The following is a 24,324-nucleotide window of genomic DNA, read 5'->3' as shown; positions in this document are numbered from 1 at the left end:
CACTGGGCCGAGGGAGCGGCGGAAAGGACAGACGGATGGGGGAGGGGAGGGGGGAGCCACACTGATGGTGACAGCGATGGACGCGGCCAGGGCCCACCTGAGGGCACGGGTGGCTCCAGAAAGGGGCCCTGACCCAGGCCCAGCACATGCACTCGCCCCATTCCACGTCTCTGCCCCTCCTGTGGGGCACAGCGGAGGGGAAGCGTTGATCTGCTTCGTTAGACCTTTACGAGGACCCACGGCCATAAGGCGTTTGGGCGGGCAGGGTACCCGATGCCACCGTCCTGCACCAAGCACACTGCTAGCAGCCCCTTCTCTGCACATACAAGGATCGCACCACAGACCTGACGAGTCTCTGAGGCTGCCTTTCCGAAGAAGGTAACCTTCGTGCTCAGTTTGGCTTGGCAATGCTGACCAGAAAACGAAATCTCTCTAAAAATCCAAGTTTTAGGACACAAAACCCTCGCACGTTCACAAAATAGAGGGATGAGTACCGTGCAAACTGACCACGGATGGAGACAATAACGCAACAATGAACCTTTCCAGACTTGGAGGCGGATAATGTATCTGTCTTATCTTCTCTACAGCCTATTTAATTTACAGGCTTGGTTTTACAGGGAGATGCTCCTCATAATCCAGCATGGACATGTGTTAAAAACCTCACATTATTTTTATAATAGTATTTTTTAAATTAAGATTCTCCCCAGTGGGACTATGCGCAGTAGTAAAGTTAAACACCCACATAAGTGATAGCAGGATCAAAGACCATGAATCACAGAGGTTTCCTTGCAAGCACATTTAGTAGGTTGAATAATTTTATATATACTTCGTCCTAAAAGAGAAATCAATAAAGACACACTCCTTTAAAGAAAAAAAAAATCTATCCATAAGAAAGGGCAGAGATCACCCATAAAAAGCAGTCTGTACAGTGACAATGAAGAAACAAAAAAATTTAATGATTATGTTGTGCAGATGGAAAATGCTAACTGCTAAGCCAAATTAAATAAGATCTGGAAAACCAGTTGCACCATCTCTTGCAATTTAATTTAATTCTCTTTAAATAGAAGGCAAGATAATGACCGTTTGGGAGAGCTTGGAATCTAAAAATTCATTGGTATGCCCACTCCGAGCTTTTTCTCTCTATTTTAATGGTGAGCCCACCAAAAATGTTAATCCTGAAAAAAACCCACAATAAATGGCTGTATCTAGGCACAGATTTTCTCAGAAGAGCTGGAGAAGACAGGAGGAGAGGAGGAGAGTGCTAATTTCTTACAAGGGCCACATCTTGCCTCCGTGACTGCCGTTGACAGCCTCCACGCCTAATACATTTTTGGTGTCCTCTGCTGAGGTTGCCAACAAAGTATTAAATTTTGGATATGCAGCAGCATCACTCTGGAAATAAGGCCAAACTCACTAGACTATATTACAAAAACTAACTAACTTTGAATCCAGCACCTGCCTCTGACGGGAACCACACGCTTCAGTGAAAACCTCCAGATTCCATTATCAGAGAGCTGCTCATCATTTAAAACATTATGGCTCAGGCTGAAAACAAATTATTCTGTTATAAACAATCTGAGCTGCAAAGAACAATATAGAAGTACAACCCCCACGCCTCCGAGACACGGAGTGAGTACCAGGCGGCAGAGCCTGTATCATTATTCAAAATGAGACATGTAAAGCCTCCATTTATTTCTTGTTTACATCGGTAAACACCAGGCTTCACAGTGGCACAAGGTACGTTGTGGGAATCTCAACTAACAGTAAATTAATCTGCTTGTGGAGGAAGGGCAATCACAGAATGCATTGAATTAGCGCATCCCTTGCCTACAGAGATTTCTAAGAAGTCGTGACACAGAGGCAAAAACAAGTCTCCCAAGATGGATCTCACACAGAAAAACGATCACGAGAACAGCATCCTGATTCTGCCTAGCCACCTCGCGCTGCCAGCACACCTTGAATGAAATCACTTCAGAGATTAAAAATCCCAGGAAATTATTAGCATTTTCAGAGAGATATTTATAGGGCTTTAATTAAAAATTTATTTTATTGATATTTGCCATTTATCTGGAAGGTTCCTTTTTAAAGAAACCCTGGTGATGCCATCTCCTGTGCTTTTGTACCTTCTCAAGCAGATTTACCATAAACAAACTGTGTTATGGTGCAGTCCTGTGCTACAAGGTGGTGCAAAGGTGAGATGAATTGCTTAAAGCTCACCACCGTAGAAGGGGCTTCTGGCTCCGTTCCTTACACCTTCTCCCAGCCACATCCTCCTTTTGCTTGCAGGGTTCTCCAGGTAAACAGGTAATTTGCTGCTCATGTCCTCCTTTTGCTTGCAGAGTTCTCCAGGTAAACAGGTAATTTGCTGCTAAGGCCTTATAAAGCAGGACTGTGTGGCCGAGAGCAGGAGTCAGCCAGTAGCTCAGCTCAGCTGATCTCAGATGGGTAACAGCTGAAATTTTCCCGGGTAACAACTGGGGAGGAAAAAAAAAAAGAACTGGAGTGGGAAATACTGTTCTGCCCCATTCTGTGTGCTCCTAGCACTGCTTGTCTGCACCCAGTTTCAGGCACCTGAACCTCTTTGCCACAGCAAAGGCCCAAGTCACTCCACGCTGGGGCTAACTGGAGCTGAAGCAGGCACATTATAGCCAGAAGAAACAATGAACACTTCATAACTCTTTCCATGGTTTTGCTTGAGATTTAAATCCCTACTCTTATAATCCTTGCTGATCCTGAAATCTTGACAGCAATGGGTACGTTACATGTGCTTGAAACGTTATTTGCCTGTTCTGCTAGCTTTTCCCATAGCCCCTGCTCCCAGCTAGTGCAGGGAATCCCCGTGATATAAAGCAACGGTGGTTTGAAGGGGCAGACTGCCTCTGAAAACCATCAGGACCATCCTTTCTCCCGCTGACAGTTGTGTACCATCACTGTGGCAACTGCAATGCCTGCGTACGTGAGAAATATTAGGAAAGCATTAGGCTTATTTTAGCTATATTCTAATGCAACGTAGCACCTAGAAGGGAGGATGGGAACAAGCACCATATGAACAGTTACATTGCATTTCCACCCTGGAAGTGTTCCACAGGTATTTCCGAGGAGACAGGTACCGCACCGTAGAAAACATCTAATAGATAACCTGGGTTTGTTTGTTCGGTGCCCCTGATACAAAACGAACGGTGTGAAATGTTGGGCTAGACCCCTCTCCAGCTGAAGCTCCTCTTTTTTACTCCGAGGCAGAGGTAGTTGGAGCATAAACCTTCACGGACTTGAGGGATGGCTCGAGCACAAGCCTCGGCTGCTGTGCCCAGCTGCTGCCGCTGCTGCCCCGCTGCCTCGCAGGCTGAGCCAACAGCCATGAAATGTAATTTCTCTACCAAACACTGGTGTCACGATCACTTGCTCTTGAAACACTGCCTGGGACTTCAGAAGCATATTAAGTAACACAAGAGCTGCTTCTGAGAGGTTCCCAGGAAGATAAACTGATCAACCAAGAGCCAAAGCAGAGGTGAGGATGAAGGGATTTTATTTGATATTTGCTTCCAGAGGCTTAAATAAATGTTTTTTAAAACCTAAAACATGATATTAAAGTGCTGAATCCCAATGCTTTTGGCAAAAGCTCCCTCATCTAGGAATGATTTCATATCAGCCAAGCTGTTAAGCAGAGGTTGTCATGGAAACAAGTTATATTCAAATGATATGGCCAGAGATATACTGTATTTAGTGAGTTCTTCATTTGCTGCATATTGGGAACATGTCAGAACTAAATGATATTGCATAACTTTGTTTTGTTAAAAACAAACTGGCTCGCTGCCCCTGTTTTTCTTGCAGGCTTGAGTCCAGTCCTGCCTGGGACAGAAGGTTTCCCACAGAGTACCAAGCACTGCTCCACGGGAGAGGCTCCTCACACAGCTGGTTCCTGCAAGCTCCCGTTCACACAAGTCTTCCTTCAAATGCATGAACCTACCGAAGTCAAATAAGCAGAGAAACCTTTCCTTAGCTTGTACAACTGACATAACCATTCACTAGTCCAAAAAGAAGTGCAGCTCAACTCGATCCTTTCCTTCCTTAGTAAAAAAGTTCGTACATATGCATTGTGAAAGTCTAAAAAAAAAAATCTATACAATTACATAAAAGTAAAGCCAGTTCATGCGTTCATGGGCATCCCATAAGTGTGCATGGCCTCCTTGCAAACATAGGACTCCTATTAAATTACTGTCTGTGAGTGATGCTAGAACAAATCTCAGAGCGGACCATGTGCATACTGAATTTGTTTGCCTGCTTTTTTAGCTGTGGAGCTGTTAAAAAGTGCAAGAATTTTGTTCGACATGCTAGGAGTAAATGCGTATTTTATATATAAACAAAATTAATGGAATAGTTCTTGCTCAAGTTACAAACCAAAATCAAATCAGTTTTGGCCAGGACACTGTGTGGAAACTTCAGCCTAAAAAGTGAAAACAAAAATGAAAGACAAAATTGGCTCCAAAATCACTATCATGGGAACTGCTGTGCAGCTTTTATGGAGCAGCGTCCAAAGGAAAGTGTTTTAAGCAGTCTCCCAAGGGATCAAGATTCCTGATTGCCCAATAGAAGCTGACCACTAAGTAAAAGTCAAACAAAAGAAAAACCTTACCCTTAAAGTTGTTACATAACTGAACATACTGTAAAATGCTTCACGGGAAGGCGATGGCATCTCATATCCTCCGGGTCCAGGGGCCTGTGAAAACGGAATGGGAGCTTGCTAACTTCTGGGGCAGGTAATCCTAAATTTCTCCAAGCTTTCTTTCTATTACAGTTGATAAAGCAAAAACCAAGGCCAAATAGCTCCTCTGGCATATGAAAAAGCAAATCACAGGACGGACTTCTGCCAGATGTGAACATGAAGAAGGCAGTACCAGTCCTCCACCTACCTCAGAGTAGTGCACTAGCTGGAAAGACATCAGTCTTGCCAGGATCCTTGATGCATTGCAGAATCACAGCTCTCTTTGGTTACCATCGCTTGTGAAGGAAGGCTGAGCCTCATTCAAAGCCCTTTACAGTTAAGTAAAGGCATGTATTGACTTCAATATGCTTTAGATTAGATCTTTATTCTTTACCTAGCAGTCTTCGGGGAGCTGAACTGGCTTAACTCAGCATCCAGTCCAAGCATTGGGTATTAAGAGACTTGAGTTTCTCACTTAGCTTTGGATACTAGGCTTCTGCTTTCATCCCTCCCCCTTCCCACTCCCCACGCTTGTAAGGCACTGGAGCTATCTTAGGTGCTAAAGAGAGAGATGCCCAGCAAAGGTGAGGTCAGGGACATCAGTGCAAGAAACCTGACAGGCCTCAAATCTAAGTTACATGTTGGAAACAAACTCCAAACAGCTTTCTTTTCCTTATTTCCCAGTAAAATATCTGCAGAGTGTTTCACTTAGATATCGCTTCCCTAAACGTGGGGATCCCAAAATAGCACCATCCACAATGCTATTCTGTGTTATATTAAATCAAAAAGAATGTTATTGGCACCACATCTGGCATTGGCTTTGATGTGGAATATGAGCTTAAATACTGATCTTTTTTTTTTACAGGCATCCCAGTATACAGCTGAAGGAAATAATGTGCAAGAGTCACATCCTACACACTGAGCAAACCATGTTAGCCTGTACCAGAAAGTAAGCCTGGGATGGAAAGCCTCATCTACTATTGATATTGTAAAAACTAAATAAATTCTAAAATATAAAAAACACAGAAAATAATATTTTCAAAGGTTTTATGCTCATCTCTTAAAAATTATGAGCTCAATGCTGCTCTACGGTTCAGCTCGTAGGGGTCATTCAACTTTCTGCATCACACACTATCAAATTTGGTACCCATCCAAGCCAGTAAAGCCAAGGGCCCCTCTGGAAATAAACCACTAGAGGGAGACTGACTTCAGCAATGTAACACCCACAGGGAGAAAATCCTGCACATCATTTAAAAAAATCAAGATTCAGATAAAATGTGCTCCCTATAGCTCAGGTCAAAATTACTCTTTGTGTTTCTTCTTCACAAATAAAAGTGGCTGAAACTAATGGGTCAAGTTTGGCTTCGTTACTGTAAATTGGGGGAGCCTCATGTAAATGGGATCAGGCAGTCACGTATTCTTCTACTGTTTGTAAGAGAGGTTAGGCCGACTCTATTAAAAAAAAAACCACCAAAAAAATACCCCAGCCACTGAAAATACTAATAGCTGTATCCTAGCAACATCACAGATTTCATGTGGACTTTGTTCTGGAGTCTACAGTCTTATTTCATCAAAATTATTGACTTTCTCAAAGTCTCTAAACGACCATCAAAAACCAGTTAGTGCTTAAAAAAACACAAACATTTAATTAGTCACATTAATAAGAAAAAAAGAAAAGCAGCATTGCATGCTAGCGCTCCCTCTTCACGGAGCTCAGTTTAGCTCCCTTTGAAATCAATGTCAAAATTCCCCCTTTATTTATTGGTAGCAGAGCCTGGTCCCTCCTTCGAGAAGAAAAGCTGGAAACGGCCCTACAGAACTTGGCAGATGAGCTTTGTTTCCCAGGCTGGGCTCACGCATTGCATGGATGAGATTCATACAGCTCTCCCCGATCCTCCCAGTCATCATGTCCTTATTGTAAAGGTAATTCAATTGGCACTCAAATGATATACAGAGGCTTTTTACAACGCTTTTGCACTACACATATAACCAATGTCTTTTTTTTTTTTCCTCGACTTTGTTTTTATTTAACCACAATTTTTTTCAAGATCACAACAAATGTGAAATCCTGTCAGATCTTCCCAAAAGCCCATAGCCTGCTCCTCTCAGGTATGAAGACTTCAGGTTTAACACAGCTCCGGGAGGTTTTCCCTCATCAGCCCTTCATCACTGAAGTGAACTTTATTAGATAAAACACAAGAGCAAAAGGCCAAATAAATAAAAAATGAAACCACCCAATCCTCCCAAAGAAAAACCCTTCGCACAAAAGGAACAACTAAGAAAAAATCCAACCCAACCCCAAACAAATAAGCCGTTTGTTATCCTTATCAGCTTGCATGATGATCCGAGGAATCCTGGGGCATTTTGGCATTTAACTCAGGGCTTGGGCAGGCTCAGATTTTGGTCACAAGTTTCTGTCAGCTCCAAACTACATCACAGCTTTTCTGACAGTTTTTATCTGTTATTTCAAGCTCTGCTTCAGTAAGTTAGCAAGACCTTTTACCAGAGAGAAAGCGCTATTAAAATAATAGATTCTTTTTCATCAGCCTGCCTTAAAAGCTCAGTTGATAGGACAGTATGGTAAAAACTGTTTCTCATGCTTTACTTAGCCTACAAAGTTGGTTGAGACCCATGAACACTTCTAAACTGCAAAACCTTTTTATGTGCTATTTCTACAGTTCAAAATAAAATGATGAGAGAATGCCTTTGTTGAAGAAGTAATTTAAATATGGAAGGGCTAGTTAGCGACTTTCAGCCCTTGAACATGAACCCGGTGATGGCTTGATCTGAATTCCAGATGTGGCGCTGAACTGTCTGTACTGCTTCAGCAGCTGTGGTGGGAGCCTTGAGCTGACCTCCGAACCGCTGCTCTCGGTCACGGGAATACGCTGCTGGATTATCATCCCGCTCCAACACCCTGGCAAGGGCTTTATCTAAACAGACAACACCCATTTAACTAAGAATTTAGCATTCAAGTAGTGTTCATGGACTCTCTGATATTGTTAAATCTCACAGTTTTAGTCACATTGAAGGTTTTTACATTGCTCATCCTTTCGTTTCAACCAGCTGTGGAGGGGGAAAAGGGCCATAGGCAAGGAGCGGATCTCCATTTGCACAGAGTGCCAAAATAAGAGAGAGTAGTTCTGGCTTCAGTCTACTCTGTGCATGGGTATAAACCAACAGGAGAGGTAATATATAAGGCCAACAGAGCAGCAAAGAAATCAGCTTTCAGATTTTATTTACTCAAGTTAGAAGATGGTATCAGAAGCCACTTCCAGCACCTCAAATAACTCTCCCCAATGATGAGATTAATTCCAAAACCGCTCCAAGGAGAGCAACTCCACAAAAATTTGAGAGTTGCATACCAAATTATGTTCCTAGTTATACCTTGAAAGAGTGCTGTTGGGCCAATTTATACCTGGGTAATATGTAAAAGGGAGGAAAAAAGTAAAATACACAATAAAGATGAAGATGCTTTGACCAGCCAAGCAGATTTTATTTGAAGCCTCTCTTTAGCATTTACTAAAAGTAGCAACTGCAGCCTGTTGACCAGTTGCAGCAGGATTGCTTTTGATGGCAGACACTGCAGGCAGCGAGTGGAGAACAGCAAGGGCTGAATTCATACTAAGGAATTAAAAACCTGCTTTCACAGTAACTTTGAAAATGAACTTTCAGTTGTGCATTACCTTTTTTTTTTTTTTACCAAGTGAATTTTCTAGACAGGCGTTCATAGTAGGTCTATCCGAAAGCAGAGAAAGGATAGCAATGGAAATAAGTTGTTTCATCATCAAAACAGCCACCTTTTGTTCTGAAGCTGCCCACGCTGTCCATGGTGAACTTGCTGTTGGGTGCCAAAGGCCTTTTCACCATGACGAGGGTGGTGGATTCATCCTGCACTGACGAGATGGCGCAGGCCCTGGGCAGGGAAGGCAGTTTGCGAGGGTTGAAGTCGGTCACGCAGGGAGACGTGACAACACAGTGCGTAAAGCCTGTTGTTGCCTGTTTGTCCTGCTGCCAGGTTTTACCTCAGCCCGTGGAGACGGCTGCAGCACACACGTGTATGCATGCAATTAGGAATACACTCATTTATTGCAAGATGTTCTAACCCTTCCAGCTAACGAAGAACTTGGGGCCTGAGAAGCACCACAGCGGCAGAGCCAAGGGCTGGCAGTGCTCCTAAAGGCAATAAGCTGCTTATCTTCAGCCTAAGGAGTTTATAGCACCCATGTATCTCCAAAAGCTCATTAGCTCCTCAGTAAGCAGCTGAGACATTAGATGCACAAGCAGAACAGCAGTGGCTTGAGGTTGCGACAGCACAGATAAAACTTCTGGGGTTGGCTAGTCTGCAGCAGGCTGGTTCAATAGCCTGAAGCAATCCCACTTATATATAAACTGGAGAAAGCCTGATCTTGTGAAATGCTCCTTAGTATCCGGCTTTGCTAGTAGGAGAGCGCGTAGCTAAAACTCAGCCCCGAGGAGGGGCTGCACCCGCCTCCCTGGTACCCACCGAGAGCCGAAACCGGCAGGGCATGGCGTCTCGCAGCATCACCTGCCACGGCAGCGGAGGAAGCCACGCACCCTGACATGGCCTCACATATTGCATCCGCTTCTCCCTTGCCCTGTGCTCTTCCAGTCACTCACTGCCTCCAGGGCAGAGGGGTGGGAAGTGCAACCCGAGCAGCGGGCCTGTATCCCATGAGAGAGAACTACGGAGAGAGGAAGAGAAGGAACAAGAAAATCTGTGCCTGGGGAGGTTCCCCCGGAGATTTTAGAGGAATGGCTTTGCGTAACTTTCTCGGCATGTCCGTGGGACTGGATCGCAGCTACAAGCTCCTGTAGAAAGCCATCATGTCAGGGATATTTCCTGTCTCACTGCGGCTATTCCCCGCGTCACAGGGGAGCTCTTCCACAAAAGAGCTGCTTCTGCAGAACAGCGTGTCACCAACAATTCAGCGGGTTAAGTTTAGCAGAGCCAGTGATAGAAGTGAGCAGGACGGAGCTATTCTTCCCCTCTGCTTTTCTTCCCTCTCCATTGAGCAAAGTCTTTAAAGACCAGCTCCCTTTGCAGAAGGCTACAGAACTTTTAGCAAGTGGCATGCATGGAGGCATTCACAGCCATGATACCTGTGTCTGGTTATTTCCAGTCAAAATAATCTCCTACTCAATTACGGAGAAGAATAGAGAAGCTCAGCCTGACTCACAATCACATGGGGGAAAAATGAGAGGAGTTTTTCAAGTTCAAAACGTTCAGCTCGCTGTGGAGGAGGATTAGTACCGCTGTGGAAGGAGGCTTTCTCTCCCTCTGCAACAGCACAGCACTAAGGGATGGAAAAGACCTGAGTCCACTTCCCTGCTGTGCCAAATATACTCCTCCGTTCTTCTCTCCTCCCTCCCCAAGAGAGCATATGAAGTATTAAACAGCTAGGAATAAGCCCTTGAAAAATGTGATAGCTAGCTGTCAGATACCTCTCTGCCAGATAGATGCAGCTATGTGACTGTTCGCCTGCAGATCCTCTGCTGTCATCCAGGAAATCGGGATTCAACAGTGACATTAATACTCTCATCCGCTTCGGTGTCATCTGCACATTTTGCACGACTGTGCTAATACTTCTGTGAACAAAACCACATCCAAAATGCTTCGTTAGTGTTTTGCTGAGCACAGATCCGGCCTCTGCTTGCCCGTGCTCTTCCCAGTCTGATGGCAGTCCCCAGTGCCCCATCCCCGACCTGACATCTGGACCCTCTGCAAGCGAGAGGTAGGGTGGGGGTTTTCCAGCGTTGGTTTAAATCTGTCTTCATTTCACTGGCATGTACCATGGCTGCGCCCGGGTTACAGAGGGCAAGCATGACTCCTGTGCAAAGCAGTTATTTTGGGTAGTACTGTAAATTTTGCAGACTTAAAACTTCTTACACTGTTTTCATGTTAGCCGGTGCCCAAACATTACCTTAATGCGTCATCTTCTGTTCTGTCGTTGTCACAAAGTATTATCATGATCCTTGCAAACACCCACAAACCCACCTCATTATCTCCTTGCACTGCCTCCTCCCTCTGCAGGGATGAGTGATAGCCATGGCTACACCGATGCCATTCCCTAGGCTGCAGCCTCGCTCTTCGCTCGTCCTCCTCCTTCTCTAGGGTTCGTATCGGCTCTCTCTCCCATCTCACAGTTGGATTTTAAGTTCCCTTGGCAAAGGGACAGCTTTTTGTTTTGCTTATGTAGCACCCTGGTCCCTGACTCACTCCGTTAGGTGCAAAGATAACACAAATAATGAATGTCATCCGGAGAGCTGTCTGGGAATTACAGGAAGCTGGGAAGGAGGATCCAAATCTTTCTTGTGCCAGCATCCGACTCAAGCCTCCGTTATCCCTTTCTCCTCCAGACTGACCTTTCCATCTCCTTTATTACTAAGCCTGAAAACTTTTCCTTGCCTGAATTACCTGTGATGGCAAAATTGTTTTGGCTGACTGCTCTCACTCGTCCTGCTTCCTGGGGGCGTCTCGGCCATGGAGGGGCTCTGGGTTTGTCCTTCAGGGATGTCCAGCCATTTCCTACTTCTTCCCTTATGTCATACCAGAGAGAACACTGATTTCTACTACAGTAGTACCAAGGATACGGGTCACTTCTCTTTCCAGAAATGTTATGCAGAGCTCCCGGACACAAGAACACAAATAACACCACCAATAATAAATAGCTAAGGCTTCGTGAAGAATACCAGTGACTGGTGGAAAGAAGGCAATACGCCACAGTATTTGCTGTAAGAGTCTGTATTTCAGCTGTCTTTCCCGTTCGAGGCAGCGAGCAGAGAACATGAAGAGGCAGCCAATTCAAGTAAAGCACATTGAAAGGTCAGAGGAATCCATCTAGCTTGTGCAGCACCATTTTGTAAGCAGAGAATAGCTCTTCATTAAACTCATTTTGTGAAAGTGATGGAAGTGAGAAAGGGAAATAGCTTAACACACTCATTAAAATCTCTGGAAATTACCTGTTCCCCACGACTGCTGCAATGGATCTGGCTTTTGTCCGGCTATGTCCAAATCAATATACACCCAGTGTTTTCAGGCCCTGCCTGGGCACTGGAGGTAGGAGCCCAGTGTTTCAGTGCCGTGCCGTGTCCGGGGCTGCACCCGTGCGCAAAGGTGCTCCCGCTCAGCCGGGGGCTGGACGCCCGGCAGCACGCCGCAGAGCCGAGCAGCACCGAAGACGAAGACTTCACTGTGGGGATGTCGGGGCAGTCCCTGCTGCTCCTTTTGACTCTTAATGGTGGACACCTCCCTGGGCACCGCAGTCCCTGCGGGCTGGAAGAGCTCCTCGAGCAGCTCTGCAACAGCAGAGGGGTTACAAAATACCCTATTTCTCATTTTTTCGTCAAATACTGTAAATGTGGCACTGTCCTAATGTCCAAACTGAGACTGAGCCTGGGCGAGGAACTTGGTTGAACCTGATGGTTTTGATGCAAAGAAGAGGTGAAGCACCCCAAGGTGCAGGAGTGCCTGCATGGGGGCACCCAGCTGGGGCACAGAGGGCTCTTTCCTGGCAGGGAGCAGGCAGGGAGATCAGAACAACGGCTGGGGTGTAACTAACAGGCAGCGTTATCCTGGCGGGTCTGAGCCCATGTCAGCCCCTTTGGGAGGCGAGGAGCCTGCTCGTATGAAGACTGTTAACCCCCTGCTTGCCCCTTATTTTCTCCATTCCTTTCGGCTGTTCCTTTAGTGTCACACCTCTCGGCCAGCCCCGCAAGGAAGCTGGCCCCAAGCTCCTGGCTCACACTGCCTACAGCACTATAGAGCAGCCCCATCAGGGGAGCAGGCCTGGGAAGATGGATGAAACACCATTCCCTGCTGGCTCTCCCCTCGCTACAGGTGGGAGAAAGATGAGCTAGCAATTTGCTGCTGGCCTGGCAAGATAGCAGTGAATTACAGCAGCTCCTGAGCCAGCTCAGCTGCGCTGGCGAGCGTTCAGGGAGAGGAGAAACCCTACCCGCAGGCGCGGAGGAGGGAAGCAGGTGCGTTATTCCCTTTTGCTCACTTGATGGCAGAGATCACAGAGCTAACACGGGCCATAAGGTCTCCTCTGCTCCTCCGAAAAGCCACACGCCCCCAAGGACAACCGATCCTCGTACTCGTGCTTGGCAGAGCGCTGTGGCTGCTGGCACCCTGCCGTGGGAGAGTCTGTTAACGCGGTCCCGTGTTGCACCGGGGGCAAGCGAGGTACGCGGTGTGCCCAGCTCCTCCAGAAAGACGCCGCTCCTGATGCCGGTGCTGGGGCTGCTGAGGGGACACCACGCACCCGGCACTCAAGTCACTGCACGAATGTGAGAAACGCCTTGAAAATTGCACAAAGCACTGAACAACCCGTGGGCAATTCTCTGTCGCAGTAAAACTTTGGTGCAAATGACAAACCTAACAACTAGAAAACAGCTCAGATGTACTGGTAGGAAGCAAAAAGCAGCCTCAATTATCTGCCACTTTTTTTTTTCCCCCCCTCTCAGGATTTCTTTGCTCTCCTAACACTAGCAATATATAACAGATACAAACCAGATCCACGGGGCAAATGAAGTCCTGTGTGTGATACAGATCGCTGTCAACACATCTTTGGGCCAAAGACTGGTTTTGGTTCCACCACTGTTTAAATGCCCGGAGTTCAGCAGAGCTGCTCTGGATGTCCGGTGGCACGATCGAGGTCGGAGCCTGGCCCCTGCCACACGCAGCCAGACTTTCTGAAACCAGTCAGAAAGATCAGCTCAAAGCTGCTCCACCGACATTCTCTTTTGGGGCTGATGCAGATGATTTAATTGCTATCGTTTCTGGAATAACGCTGAATTTACTGATGGCTTTTAATAGAATGCTCAAAAAGGATTTCAGACGTGTCCTTCACAAGAGGCCACGAAGGAAACTCGGTAATAGTACGATAATTGCATTAGCATCTCCAGCGAGCCCAGGGCCACGCAGTGGTGCGTGCCTTACAAGGCACACAGAGAGGCCTTGCCCTACATACACAAGGATGGCAAAGCGGGAGAGAAAGGACAAGAATCTGCATCTCACTGGCCTACATTAATTAAACTGCCCGTTATAAACCTGCACCAACAGTACGGGTGTATCAGCAGAAGCTCTGTGCTAGCCAGGCCAAAGGTGTTTTACCCAGCTCACAAAAACCTGCCCAGCCCTTCACCGGCCCCATGTAACTGAGCCTGGGAGCTGGCAAGCCCCCGCACAACGCAGAAACACTGAAAGCATCCATGTGGGTTAGGGACATTCTGCCATCTCCCCTCCTGTTCTGCCTTCTTAGGAACCCCATTCAGACCCCAAATGTCAGGCTCCTGACTTGCAGAGGCAGCTTCTCCTTGACGTTCACACTGAAACATTCGCCACACGAGCTTGCTCCAAACCTCCTTCCCCTGCAAACCTCCCTGCCCAGCAAGGGACAGCGCGCCCGGATGCTCTGCTGCAACAGGCGCTACTGGACTTGCCTCCCCTGGGTGCAGAGCGAGAGAGTTAAATGGCTATTTAGTATGGCTAAATCTAGCAAAAGCACATTGGTGAATGTGACACAGGTATGTCACTAATGTATGGAAATTCTGGATCGATACATGTATGCGGTAGGTATCAATACGTGTGTATACGGGCATATACACACCTGTCTCACGCACACAGATACATCGGCTCCATAAGCTACAAACGGCTTCACCCCTCCGCCTCCAGAAGGGGACGCGGGGGCTCTCCGAGGCCACACCGCAGCGGGGGGGCAGCCGTGGCCGGACACCCCAGCCCAGCCCAGCCCACCCCGCAGCGGCGCCGCAGGGATGCCCGCGCTCACCCCGGATGCCTCCGAGCCCCATCTCGGCACCCACCCCCGCCGCTACATCCCCCCCACCCACCCACCCTCCGCTCCGCCCCGCGGCGACGGCGGGAGAAAGGCGGGGACCGGCGGGGCCCCCGGCTGCGGGCGGCTCCGCTCCGCTCCCAGCCCCGCTGCGGCAGCGGGACCTCCGCGCCGCTCCGCGCCGCTGCGCGCGTGACTCAGCCCCGCGCTCCGCAGGGGCCGGGCTGCGCGGGGGGCGGAGGCAGGGCGGAGGGAAGAAGGAGGAGGAGGAGGAGGGAAGGGAAAGAAGGGAAGAAGGAGGGAGGGGGATTTACCCCATTGTCCTCGGCTGGAGCTGGGCAGAGCCGCCGCCGCTGTGCGCAGGCTCGGCCGGCCCCCTCGCCCGGCGCGGAGGAGCAGCTCGCCGGCGGTAAGGGGGTGGCTCCGCGCCGCTCCGCGCCTCGCCCCCCCCCCCCCCCCCCCTCCGGCCCCAGCGCATCCCCCATCCCCATGGGGCGGCGGCGGCGCCGGGCGCGGCCCTAGCGCGGCCGCGGGGCGGGGAGCCGCATGGCCCGCGGGGAGCGCGGCGGCAGCGCCCCGCGTCGCCGGAGCCGCCGGGGCGGCGGCGGCGTTGGCGGCGGCGGCGGCGGCGGGGGGAGGACGGCGGCGGCGGCGGCGGGCATGGGGGCGCCGGGCGGCGCGGCCCTCGGCCCCGGCGGGCTGCCGCGGCGCTGAGACCCCGGCCCTGCCTGCGCGGCGCCGCCGAGGAAGAGGAGGAGGAGGAGGAGGAGGAGGAAGGACCCGATGGCGAACAGCAGCGAGCTGGGGAGCAGCAGCAGCCCGCACCTGCCCAGCGCCGGCGGCCTGCTGAGCGCCTCCGGGCTGAAGCTGGCCACCCTGGGCTTGATCCTCTGCGTGAGCCTGGCGGGCAACGTGCTCTTCGCTTGGCTCATCCTCAAGGACCGGCACCTGCACCGTGCCCCGTACTACCTGCTGCTGGACCTCTGCCTGGCCGACGGGCTCCGCTCGCTGGCCTGCTTCCCCTTCGTCATGCTGTCGGTGCGCAGCGGGGCTGCCTGGCCCCACGGGCCCCTCAGCTGCAAGGTGCTGGCCTTCCTGGCTGTGCTCTTCTGCTTCCACGCCGCCTTCCTGCTCTTCTGCGTGGGGGTCACGCGCTACATGGCCATCGCTCACCACCGCTTCTACGCCAAGCGCATGACGGGCTGGACCTGCCTGGCTGTGGTGTGCATGGTGTGGACCCTCTCCATGGCCATGGCCTTCCCCCCCGTCTTCGACGTGGGCACCTACAAGTTCATCCGGGAGGAGGAGCAGTGCATCTTTGAGCACCGCTACGTCAAGGCCAACGACACGCTGGGCTTCATGCTCATGCTGGCGGCCGTCATCGCCGCCACCCACCTGGTCTACATCAAGCTGCTCTTCTTCATCCACGGCCACCGCAAGATGAAGCCGGCCCAGCTGGTACCGGCCATCAGCCAGAACTGGACCTTCCACGGGCCGGGAGCCACTGGCCAAGCAGCTGCGAACTGGACGGCTGGCTTTGGCAGGGGGCCCACGCCGCCCACCCTCGTGGGCATAAGGCAGGCCACCCACAGCCAGATCAAGAGGCTGCTGGTGCTGGAGGAGTTTAAGATGGAGAAAAGGCTCTGCAAGATGTTCTACATGATCACCTTGCTCTTCCTACTCCTCTGGTCCCCCTACATTGTGGCCTGCTACCTGCGGGTCTTCATTAAGGCCAGCTCCATCCCCCAGGTCTACCTGACCACCTCCGTCTGGATGACGTTTGCCCAGGCAGGGGTCAACCCCATCCTCTGCTTCATCTTCAACAAGGAGCTCAGGGTCTGTCTCCGAGCCCACTTCCCATGCTGCCAAAGCATCCAGAGCACCCAGGGCACCATCCTTTGCGATCTCAAGAGCTTTGGGATGTAGGGGGGTTTTTTGTAAAAAAGAAAGATGGATATCATTTTCCATGTTTCTGCATATGATCTCAAGAGAGTGTGACCTGTGGGGGACATACTAAACCACCACCCAGCACCCAAACCTTAGGCTGTAAGAAGCTATTTTATTTATTTTTCTATATTTTGCGTATGCTCTCTTCAGAACATAAAAGGTTGCTGTCTATGGGAACAGGTACTTGAGCAACACCCCCAAACCTTAGGCAGTAAGAAGCTGTTTTTCTTTGTGATTGTGTGGTTTTTAAAAACAAAACAGGGCTCCGAGTTTCTGGTCTTGCTGCTTCTAACGTTTCTAGACATGATTCCAACAGATACGGATTAAGGCCATGACACTTTTTTTTTTTGTTGTTTCCCTATTCCTGTCTGTTTTGATAAAGGCTTAACAATTTTACTCATGTAATATTTGATAAGGGCCAAGACAATTTTATACTAAAGTTATTTTTGATGACCTCAAGAGGTGTTGTTTTATTATTATTTGATTTTAAGTGAAGAACAAGAAGAGGACGTTCCTAATGTGGTCAGAAGTCAGTTTTTGGTGGGAGCTGTTCAGTTCATTCATTCTCAAATGGTTTGAGTATTTGAAGCAGTTACTTATAACTTTTGCTTGACATGCACACAGTGTAGAACTAATTTCAATTTTCTTGTTGCACTATTCATTTGGTAATATTTCAGAACTATTTGTGAAACGTGATTTTAAAATATCAACTTTAAAAATAATCAACTATAGCAGTTTTTAAAACCTAGATTGAAATTCATATTTTACTGCCTTTATAGGAAGTTATCTACAAACCTGGGTAATACTTGTACATTTTGACTGTTTTCTTTAATAAAATATTGAAAACCTTTACTGTATGTAATTGTTTCAGAATGGCAGCATTCTGCTTTGCTGACAAATAACTTGTGTATGTGGAAGGTTGTATGTCTTGTGTCTGAGTAGATCTCACAGCTGAGGTTATTATGGACAAGCACAATCCTTATTTGCTGTTAGATCTCAATTTAGGTGTTTATACCAATAAAAGTGACTAAAGCTATTTTTAAGAAGACTTAAGTTCATGATGGGCAACAGGTTTAAATAGCACAATTCTTTGTGTCTACTAAAACCAAATTTCTGTTTTAGCTAATCGCTCCTCTGTTAATGATAGAAAAGAGTGCGTAATTGTGGATCGCTAATTTTAGTTGGCAAAGCAGTTTTTTAACATGGTGCCTTGGTTAATACTGTACTCATTTGTAAACTGTATTCTTAATGGGTAATTCACATTTATTAAGCATGGCATTTTAACCTGCTTTATTGTTCTACAAAAACTTCTCTGAAAGTAGCGTAACCGGCAGCCTGATGGCAGGATCCTGACACAACTTTTTAGCCATCTCAGAAGAAGCTGTCCCTGTCGTGCTTGCTTTCTGGTGTATCGTGTAACGTTAACAAACACTGATCGTCGCAGTGCTGGAGCAAGTCGCACACAAAATGACAGAGATAAGCTCAATTTCCATGAAGAAATCTGTGTCTGTGCTAAGAGTATTTCTGCAGAGTAGTCCAAAGTTGTTAGACATCGACTGAGAAATAGTTGTCCTGACTGTGAAGTGAGCACAGAAGAGACGTGTGTGACAGATCAGAAGAGGGCTAAGGTGGCAGCTTCAGATTTAGGCAAGGAATGAAATCAGGTGGGGCCTCTGGTTTGGTTTTATGTCTTGCTTTCCACCCCAGCTCAGATTTGAACACCAGAGAGGCAACATTTCTTGAAGTGCATAAGGAGAAGTTTGCAATTTGAGCTTTCGGTATAGCTGCAGAGAAGGTAGGCAGGAGGAAGAAGGAGCTGTACTGATACTGCCAGAGCTGGGCTAAGAAATATGACCATGGAGGGGGTATCTTAAAAACAAAGTGAGAATTAATGATCACTTCCAGAGCTGTTTGAACATGCATCTGGGTACAGAAGGAAAGCTGTCAAGAACTTCAGAATAGAAGTTGGTTATCCGTGCAAATTATATTTTCATCCTGGAATATCAGATCATAGCTTAGCGAATCTTGGAGAGTAATGGGGTAGAGTCGTGTTACAAAGACTAAGGGGCAAGGCATCGGTGTTGTTGCTGGGAATTGTGTTCTAAGTATACCTTCCTTATGTGCCTGTTTTACTGTTAGGTCTTTTCAGCAGGGTTCCAACTTTGCAGAATCATATTTCCATAAAACTTAAGAAGCTTCCTATGTAGGGGCCTAGAACTGTGATCTCTAACTCAAATCTTGCCTTCTTTTTCCTAATCCTGCTGGTACCCAAGCCAATGTTTTCTTTCTCTTACTCTATTAAAAATGCCTGATATTTTGGCATCCCAGCTCTCTTCCAGGCTATAAGTAGTATGGTTATGATTCTATTTAAACCACAGAGATGGGAGAATAGTTATTTTAAAACCTCCTTAAAAGCTGCAAGGACCAGATTTTTCACTTCTAGAAAAATTAAGCACAAGTTGTATAGTCAATCATATATGCGGGGGATGAAAAATCACCTCTGGGTAACCTGATGGTTTTTATTTAGACTTAGCTTCTCAAGCTGCACTGCTGTCTTGAATGCCAATCTCTGTGCATAGGCATCCCCCATTTCAGCGATGCCCTCACTAGGTGGGCAAGTCTGGTTCTTACCCACTGAAGATAACAGATGCTTTGCTATCATCCATCAGTGGCAACCAGACCTGGCCTTGCTACAGCAAAAGAATACAAAACAGTTTAAAACGATTACCTGTATACCTTGCCTTTTGCTTGCATGTAGCTTCCAGGGCTGTCTCAGGACTTCTGACGTACTCTGAGGGCAGAATCAGCGCTGTTTGAAGTTAATTTTATATTTTAGGTACTTGTAGTATCAGGCAGATTATGATCCTAGCCACGCTAGTACAAAAGAGAAGGAACTCCAGTAGCTTTAACTCAGGGTTTAGATGGGTGTTGTACAATAGGGCTTCATTCCAGAAAACGTGAAACTAAATATCAAGGACAGACACATGGCAGAAAATGAAACAGTACTAGGTGCCGGCACACCAACAAACACCACTTTGCAAGTCTGCCCTGCTGGCTGAGAGTGCACCAAGAAAGTATGAAAAACCAGAAGGGGCTGGAGAGGCACCAGAGGACAAATATTCCTGCTGAAATCTGAGAAAAGATAAGAAGGTTGCCAAAAAAATAGCATTTCCAAAGCACAGCATTAACATGTTCTCACAGCATCCTTTAGTCTGCATATGGGGAAAGTGGGTCACAGAGATTAAATGCTTTGACCAAGATCAGAGAACGGGTGTCAGAGAGGATGAAAACCTGCTCTGGATAACAAAATCAGAGAAATAACCTTAGGGAGAATGGGCTGAGCACAGGGAGCCATCGCCGATGCTGTTGGGACCTATGAGGTATGGCTGTAAGCCTCCATATCCCCAGCTGCCCATCAAAAAAAACCAGAGTGCTGCTGGTCTCGCTTAGAAGTGCTAATGGCTGAGACTCAGGGAGAGCTGGGTGTTAATAATTATCTCCCACGTCCACGTGAGAAGCTATCGCAGCTTGTTGTGCAAGTCCTGGGCTCACTTGCGAAAACTCAGATGGTCTGAGCCCCTCTCCCCATCCCCACTGACAAAAACGCAAAGTACTTGGAGGGTTTGGTGAGCTGCATGGCAGCGGGGCTCTCCCAGCTCTTCCATCTACCCATGCTTGACCAGAATACGGATTGAGTCTTCTCTATACCCCTCCAGGCAGATATATGATAGTTTTCCATATTCTGGGCAACACGAGTGCTGAGTATCACAGGAAATACCAACATCATCTCCCCCAGAGATTCTCCGCAGTCTGGCTCAGAGGTCACAGCGTGCTTGCTTTTGCATATCTGTGGTGAAGAATTGCAGTTGCACTGAGAGCTGCTCTGGAAAAATCTTGATTGCTGCTGGCATCTTCACTTACTCACCAGGTATTTAATACATTCCTTGCAAACGTTCCCAGTCCAAATCTTGAAGTCAGTGGAGGTTTTTAGCATAAACTTAAATGTCAGGCCAGCTTAAAAAATGACACTGGTCTGAAATCTCAACAAGTAGTGGCTATGGCAATCTCTGATTTAAAACAATCGACGCTTGGAGTACTGTGGGGTGCTTCTAGCTCTGCTGTTAGATTTGGAAAGAGTTTGCTAGGAAAGGGGCTGAAATATTTGGCTCCAGCCAAATTATCTTGTTGGGTAAAGGTCTCATTCAGTGGTCATGCTAGAGGCGGAGGATGAGGAGGGGGCTGCATAGCCCACAAGCTGTCATCATTTGCTTTTCCAGTACCAGGTCTGCACCAGGGGAGACAAAGCTGCCTCCCAGAATGGTGTGAAGCCAGTAGCCTTGAGGAAAAGGGCAGGAATTTGGCTTAGTCTGATAGCAACAATTCTTTCCTGGGGCTCTACCTGGATGTGATACAGCTACACCTCCAGAAGGCTGCTCTGCCATATGCTGCGGGACCGCCCGGGGACACGTTGTGCTGAGCTCAGAGGAGAGCAAAGCTGGCATTTTCCCTCCCTTCCCAGCAGAGGATACATGGAGTTTGGCTGGACCTCTGGCACTTGCCCCACACGGTTAAGCACAGTCACCTTGCTCCTTTGTAGCACCTGCACTTGCTCAGAATTGCCAACAAACCACCCCGAGAGAAGCGGCTCCGGGCAGAGTAACAGACGCATATTGGCAGAATGCGATGTTAAGTATCTCAAGGCACTTCATTAACTTAGGCTGCAGATTAGATTATTCTGTGCAGGATCACAATACCCCAGAAACCTTATTAGATAGTTATGCTGCAAATCAAAAAATTATTAGAAACATGGCAGGGGGGCTGTTTTCTAATAGAGGTCCCCTAAAATCCTCAGTTTTAGCACAGCTTCCTTTATGGTTGCTCCAAACACTGCACAGGCTACAGTTAACTCTATTGTGATATGAACCAGGAAGCATCTGCCATGCTATGGTGTTCCTAAGCTTCAGAATATTATGAAGTATACAACATCTCGAAGAAATGGAGCCATCAGAGAAAGACCATCAGTGAAGATGGTCTCTTAAAAGCTGGTGCAGAGTCATGCTGGGCTGGGGCTGTCCCAATGGAAGTCTTACCCCAAACCTCCTTTTATGCTGGTGACCTCTGATGCCATGTCATTCATGAAGGACCTTGTGTGGGGTAAAGCCTTACTCATCCATCGGTTGGAGAACTGGTGACCAAGAGCTGATTTTCCAACAGGCCTGATGTCTGCGGTGCTCTGACTTTCCCTAGAGCTGATGATGCTGAGCATCTCTGAGCCTACTTTCACTTGGTACAAGTCATTAACTGCCCCACACCTTGGTACTTTATCTGAAAAATGATTAATTATTCTTACTCACCTTTGTAAAGCACAGAACTACTGATGGCAAGAGCAGAACATTATCATGGGTGAACAATCGCTGACTACATAAGCTTTCATCACTTAACTTTAAAGTCAGGCTAAGCCTTTAATGCAAGCTGTTGCATTTCTGTATTTCTATTCATGTTTAATGACCTCAGTACTTGCACTCTGTCTTTGATCTTGTGAGTCATGCATGGTTGTACTGTGGATGCATTTATCGGAAAGCCACTTTCTTCAGTGCCATTTTTCACCTCTACCATGACCAGGTTGATAGCGCAAAGCACTTCGTGTAGGAGGCTTTCAAGTTCAAAGCTAGTCTTGCAAGGGCACAGGGAAGCTGTGAAGTCCCAGTTAATTTTAGGCAGTCATCACAGCGCTAATAGAGTAGGCAGAAATCAAGAGATGGCCCGGTGAAGAGAAACCCCATCCTAAAGTTTCTGAATGTTATTTACTGGTGTGTCATTAAAAAAAAAATAATCCTGTATTTGTGTGAGGATGATTAACCATTGGAACAAATCATCCAGGGAAAAAATGGCTCCTCCATCTGTGAGACTTGGAGTGTGAGCCTGCCCGCCTGCCCACGGCACACCTGCCCGGGAGCCTGCTGCCTGCCCAGCCGGGGTCCCTGCGCCGGGGTCTGGGGCTCAGCCTGAGCACACAGGGAGAAAAAGAAATCAGAAACACCAGTAAACAGCACCAGAACCTTCTCTGTCTCGCGGTGATTCACTCCTTCCTTTTGCTAACTGTTTTACAACACCCATTTTATCATACCTTATAAATACCAGTGCTTGCTGCTCTCAGAAATTTTAGCAGAGATAGAGCTAAAATGGCTTTGTCATTAACAAAAAATCCACAGAGGGAAACACAGGAAAATTCAGAAGGAAGGACTGAAGTCTGGGTGCCTTCTGACAGTGAGAGAAAGAGGAATGATTTAGTGGAATATTACCTCACTCCATCGAACCACTCAATCTGTCCCCATCTGTCACCGAGTGCTTGCAGGAGGGTGATGGAAAGGAAACCGTTGAGTAGCTTGATAGTCGAGTAAATCAACTGGGCTTTTTCCTTTTCTTTTCCTCCCTCATTAGGCCTTGCACACTCACACTACGCAGCAGGTCCCCCAGTGTGCTGTGCCGAGGGCGAGGGAGGAGAGGGGACAGTCCCCTGCGTGCCATGGGGCTGCAGTGGCCCCGGGGCAGAGGGACCAGCTCTGGGTGCCCGCGGGGCCGAGCTGCCCTGGGGAGTGAGCTCCGGCAGAGCTGCAGAAGACATCTGGGTGTGGAGGAAGGCGGATGAACGTGCAATATGTTCAGCCAAGCTGCAGTGTGACTAAAGGGGGAGAACGTGGGCACCCGAGCCAAGGAGCCAGCAGAATCGCAGGCAGAGGTATAGCTTGGAGCCATGGTGTGAAAGCAAGGAGGGACACGTTTAGGCTGAGCATCACCAAAGTGCTTCCCGGCAGGACGATGAAGGGTGCTGCAGAAGCCAGGCTCTGCAGGACCTGCCCTCAGCGCTGCCGGCGGGGATGGAGGTCTCAGTGCTAATTTTCCTCCCCAATAGATCCTAAACTCTCAGCCAGCCAGACTTTTTCTTACTCTCCGTTTGTGCAATATCTGTCTGAGCGTAAGTGCTGATGTAAACCAAATCCAAATAGTTGAAGGCTCTGTTGCAATGTGTGAAAGGTTTGTTAGTGACTTTGGGGAGTTTAATGAAACCAGGGCGGGGAGGGAGTTGAAATTAGGACACCATCACAGTCAGGAAGTTTTGCCATTGAATTTGAAGGGGTGGGGGACCTTCCTGTCAAGGTTTCACCCATGTGAGAGAAGAAATTGGGGAGGGGGGGGGGGGAAGCTAATTTGACAGGATGCGGTGAAAATTTTGGAAAGAGTGAGCATGCTTGCAGCTGCCTTGCCAGTGCCTCTCCCTGAGCTGGCCTTTGTGGCAGGTCCCGTGAAAGCGGTTAGAGATGTGCTCTGCTGCCTGGGCTCCAGCGTAGCCTAGAGGAATAAATAAAGGGTGGGCCCAGCTTCGCGCCGCCTGAAATTAGTAGCAGCTTTGCTGGTTTGTGAACTCTTCGCAGCAAGAGCTGCAGCTGCCCTTTCACGCTGAAAGAGCCCGCAAAACTCTGCGTGAAGTGACATGAGTGCACTCACGTGTACAACAGTGTCGTGGTTTAACCCCAGCCAGCAACTAAGCACCACGCAGCCGTTTCCCCCTCCCAGTGGGGGTGAGGAGGAGGAAAGGAAAGAAAAAAAAGTAAAACTCGTGGGTTGAGATAAGAACAGTTTAATAACTAAAGTAAAATATAATACTAACAATAGTAATAATGAAATATAATAATAATAGTAATGAAAAGGAATATAACAAAAAAAAGGAAGGGGGGGGGGGAGAAAAAAAAACAGTGATGCACAATGCAATTGCTCACCACCCACTGACCGATGCCCAGTTAGTTCCCGAGCTGTGATCCGTGCCTCCCGGCCAGCTCCCCCCAGTTTCTATAC

The 24,324-nt window shown here is 48.0% G+C and overlaps 1 protein-coding gene across 1 annotated transcript; it reads left to right on the top strand.

Annotated features, from left to right (window-relative positions):
• The first annotated feature begins 15,306 nt into the window (after nt 1-15,306).
• Nucleotides 15,307-17,674, top strand: GPR27 (G protein-coupled receptor 27). The gene has a single exon (XM_050904755.1). The coding sequence runs from the start codon at nt 15,307-15,309 to the stop codon at nt 16,447-16,449; it is 1,143 nt and encodes a 380-aa protein (XP_050760712.1). The 3' UTR covers nt 16,450-17,674.
• Nucleotides 17,675-24,324: the final 6,650 nt, after the last annotated feature.

This window comes from Gymnogyps californianus, chromosome 13, assembly GCF_018139145.2.
Source record: "Gymnogyps californianus isolate 813 chromosome 13, ASM1813914v2, whole genome shotgun sequence".
Classification (NCBI taxonomy): Eukaryota; Metazoa; Chordata; class Aves; order Accipitriformes; family Cathartidae; genus Gymnogyps; species Gymnogyps californianus.
Note: the sequence above shows the minus strand (reverse complement) of the source record. Positions and strands in the feature narration are given on the sequence as shown.

What these genes read in the sequence shown, in the direction of transcription:
- GPR27 (XM_050904755.1), top strand. Translation starts at nt 15,307, where the DNA reads ATGGCGAACAGCAGCGAGCTGGGGAGCAGCAGCAGCCCGCACCTGCCC.